This window comes from Vombatus ursinus, unplaced genomic scaffold (assembly GCF_900497805.2).
Source record: "Vombatus ursinus unplaced genomic scaffold, bare-nosed wombat genome assembly UNPS02004989.1, whole genome shotgun sequence".
NCBI classification, from domain to species: Eukaryota; Metazoa; Chordata; class Mammalia; order Diprotodontia; family Vombatidae; genus Vombatus; species Vombatus ursinus.
In genome coordinates this window covers 7,609-10,357 of record NW_020944767.1, presented here as the reverse complement: position 1 = coordinate 10,357, position 2,749 = coordinate 7,609, and the positions used below count along the sequence as shown (strand labels likewise).

Genomic DNA, 2,749 nt, shown 5'->3' with positions numbered 1-2,749 from the left:
ATAAAATAATCACAAATAGGAAATATTGAATTTCTTTTTTTCTTTTTTTTTTTTGGCTAGGCAATGGGGTTAAGTGACTTGTCCCGGGTCACAAAACTAGTAAGTGTTATGTGTCTGAGACTGGATTTGAACTTGAGTCCTTCTGAATCCAGGACCAGTGCTTTATCCCCTGTGCCACCTAGCTGTCCCAGAAATATGGAATTTCCTTCTCACTAGAGGTTTTCCAGCAAAAACTGAATGATTACCTTTTGGGCCTATAGTAGTGGAATTCTTCAGGTATAAATTGAACTAAACAGGCTTGTAAGGGTCCCTTCTAATTCTGAGATTCTGTGATCCTCTGAGTTAATCTCTAGACATTTTGAGTATCATCCAAAAAGAAACAAGCAATAGAAAGTTTGAGATGCAGGACTGGGTTCAGTAGAAAGGCCAGGCCTAAATATTTCTATTTGGGAGCCTTTTATAAAGAGGTAATTTTGCACAGCTCCCTCACTTTGTAGGTCTTAAAAACCCTAAAAAAGGTGCACAAATAGATGCATATATATGTGTATGTGTGTGTATGTATGTATATATATGTACATGTATATATACACATACACACATAAAAATAAGACTAAATATGAGTTGTATTCATGTTTTCTACATGCAATATTTGTTGTGTAGGAAAGTATTAAGTATAGTCTGTAGGGGAAATAATATATAAATGCTACTCACACACACAAATATATTCATGTATATATTGCGTGCATGCATATAAATTGTTCTGGCACTGACCAATTGTATATACAATATTAATATATTCTACATAATGTTTTATATGTGTGTGCATGATATATGTATCTATATACATATATATGTATATATGTGTGTTTATGTGTCTGTATGTATACATGCATATGTATGTGTGTGTGTGTGTGTGTACACACACACACACATATCCCTTTGCACTGGCTATCTTCCATGCCTTGAATTTCTTCTTCTATTCCCTCTGCCTCTTAGCTTCCTTAGCTTGCTTCAAGATTCAATTCAAAACTATCTTCTAAAGGAAGCCTTTTCCTGCCCTCCAACCCCCAGTAAGCTAATGTAATTACTTTCTATCTATTCTGGATACTCTTTCATATGCCCAGTTACTTAAATTTTCTTTTCTCAAAAAAATGTGAGCTTCATGGGGGAAGAGATTATTTTTACTTTTCTTCATATCCCCAGTAGTTACTACACCCTATGGTATTATAATAAGCTCTTAATAAATGCTTGTTGATTAACATATACATATATATATATAAATGTATTCATTTTTAAAAATGTTATATTTTTGAGCACATAGCAAATGATTGGAAGGGTGCAATGAGTGTAAAGTCACAATGTGAAAAATTATAATGCAAAGGATAATGTATACAATAATAACTAAAAGTTTTCTTTATATATAAAGTGTACACATATGTGTTCCTATATGTAATACCTGCATAGTAATTAGCAAAAAATATTTTATCAGTCTTTGGTAAGGATTATTTACCACCCCATTGTCTGACAGTATTCCCTTAAGTCTCATTTTCTCTGGATTCAAAAATTATTTTAAAATTTCAAATGTCCCCCAATTTCCAGAGATTCTTTATCCCTCCATACTAGTCTCTTCATTGCCCCCTTCATGTCTTTGTTCCTCAGGGTGTAGATGATGGGATTGAGGCTGGGAGTAACAATAGTGTAGAAGAGAGTAAGGAATTTGCCTTGGTCCTTGGAAGCACTGTTTCCTGGTTGCATGTACATGTAGATTATAGTCCCATAGAAGATAGATACCACTGTGAGGTGAGAACCACATGTATTGACTGCCTTCTTCCGACCCACTGCTGACTTTATTCTTAATACAGCTTTGGCAATGAAGACATAGGAGATGAGAATGAAGAAAAGGGGTATCAGGATAAAGACAATACCCAAAGCAAATACAGTCATTTCAATTGTTGTAGTATCTATACATGCAATCTTGACCAGAGCTGGCAGTTCACAAAGGAAATGCTCCAGGATGTGATTCCCACATCTTGGTAATTTCAGGGTCAGTGTACAGAGCATGACAGAATTAGCCAAGCTGATCCCCCAGGCCACAGAGACCATCTGAAGGCAGACCTGTGGGTTCATGATAATCAAATAGTGCAAGGGTTTGCAGACAGCAGTGAAGCGGTCATAGGACATCACAGCCAGTAAAAGGCACTCAGCAGATCCAAACCACATATAGCTGTAAAGCTGGATGGCACAGCCCACATAACTGATGGTCTTATCTTGGCCCCATAAATTCACCAGCATCTGAGGAATGATGCTGGTGGTAAAGCAGAGGTCTAAGAAAGATAAATTCCTGAGGAAAAAATACATAGGTGTATGAAGTTGGGGATACAGAAGTGATACAAGGAGGACAGCTGTGTTTCCTACCAAAGTTATTAAATAGAAGACTGTGACAATTCCAGAAAAGATCATCTCCAGCCTAGGATGATCAGAGAAGCCCAATAGGATGAAGTTGTCTGGAGAACTATAATTGTTATACCTCATACTCTTTCAATGCTTGTTCTCCCCTAGGAACAAGAAAGGAAAGTATCAATGATTATAGAGAGGAATAGGATGTCAAAATAATTCAGTGATTATAATTAGCAAAATAAGTACAGGCTGTCAATACTATATGAAAATAATCTATTGGAGTCAGGAGGACCTGAATTCAAATCTGGCCTCAGACACTTGACACTTACTAACTGTGTGACCCTGGGCAAGT

At 36.4% G+C, this 2,749-nt stretch overlaps 1 protein-coding gene across 1 annotated transcript; it reads right to left on the bottom strand.

Moving 5' to 3' along the window:
* Positions 1-1,569: 1,569 nt before the first annotated feature.
* On the bottom strand, positions 1,570-2,532 carry LOC114028617 (olfactory receptor 2W1-like). Its single transcript, XM_027842881.1, has one exon. It carries the CDS (start codon positions 2,530-2,532, stop codon positions 1,570-1,572), a length of 963 nt encoding a protein of 320 aa, XP_027698682.1.
* Between the last annotated feature and the right edge of the window lie 217 nt (positions 2,533-2,749).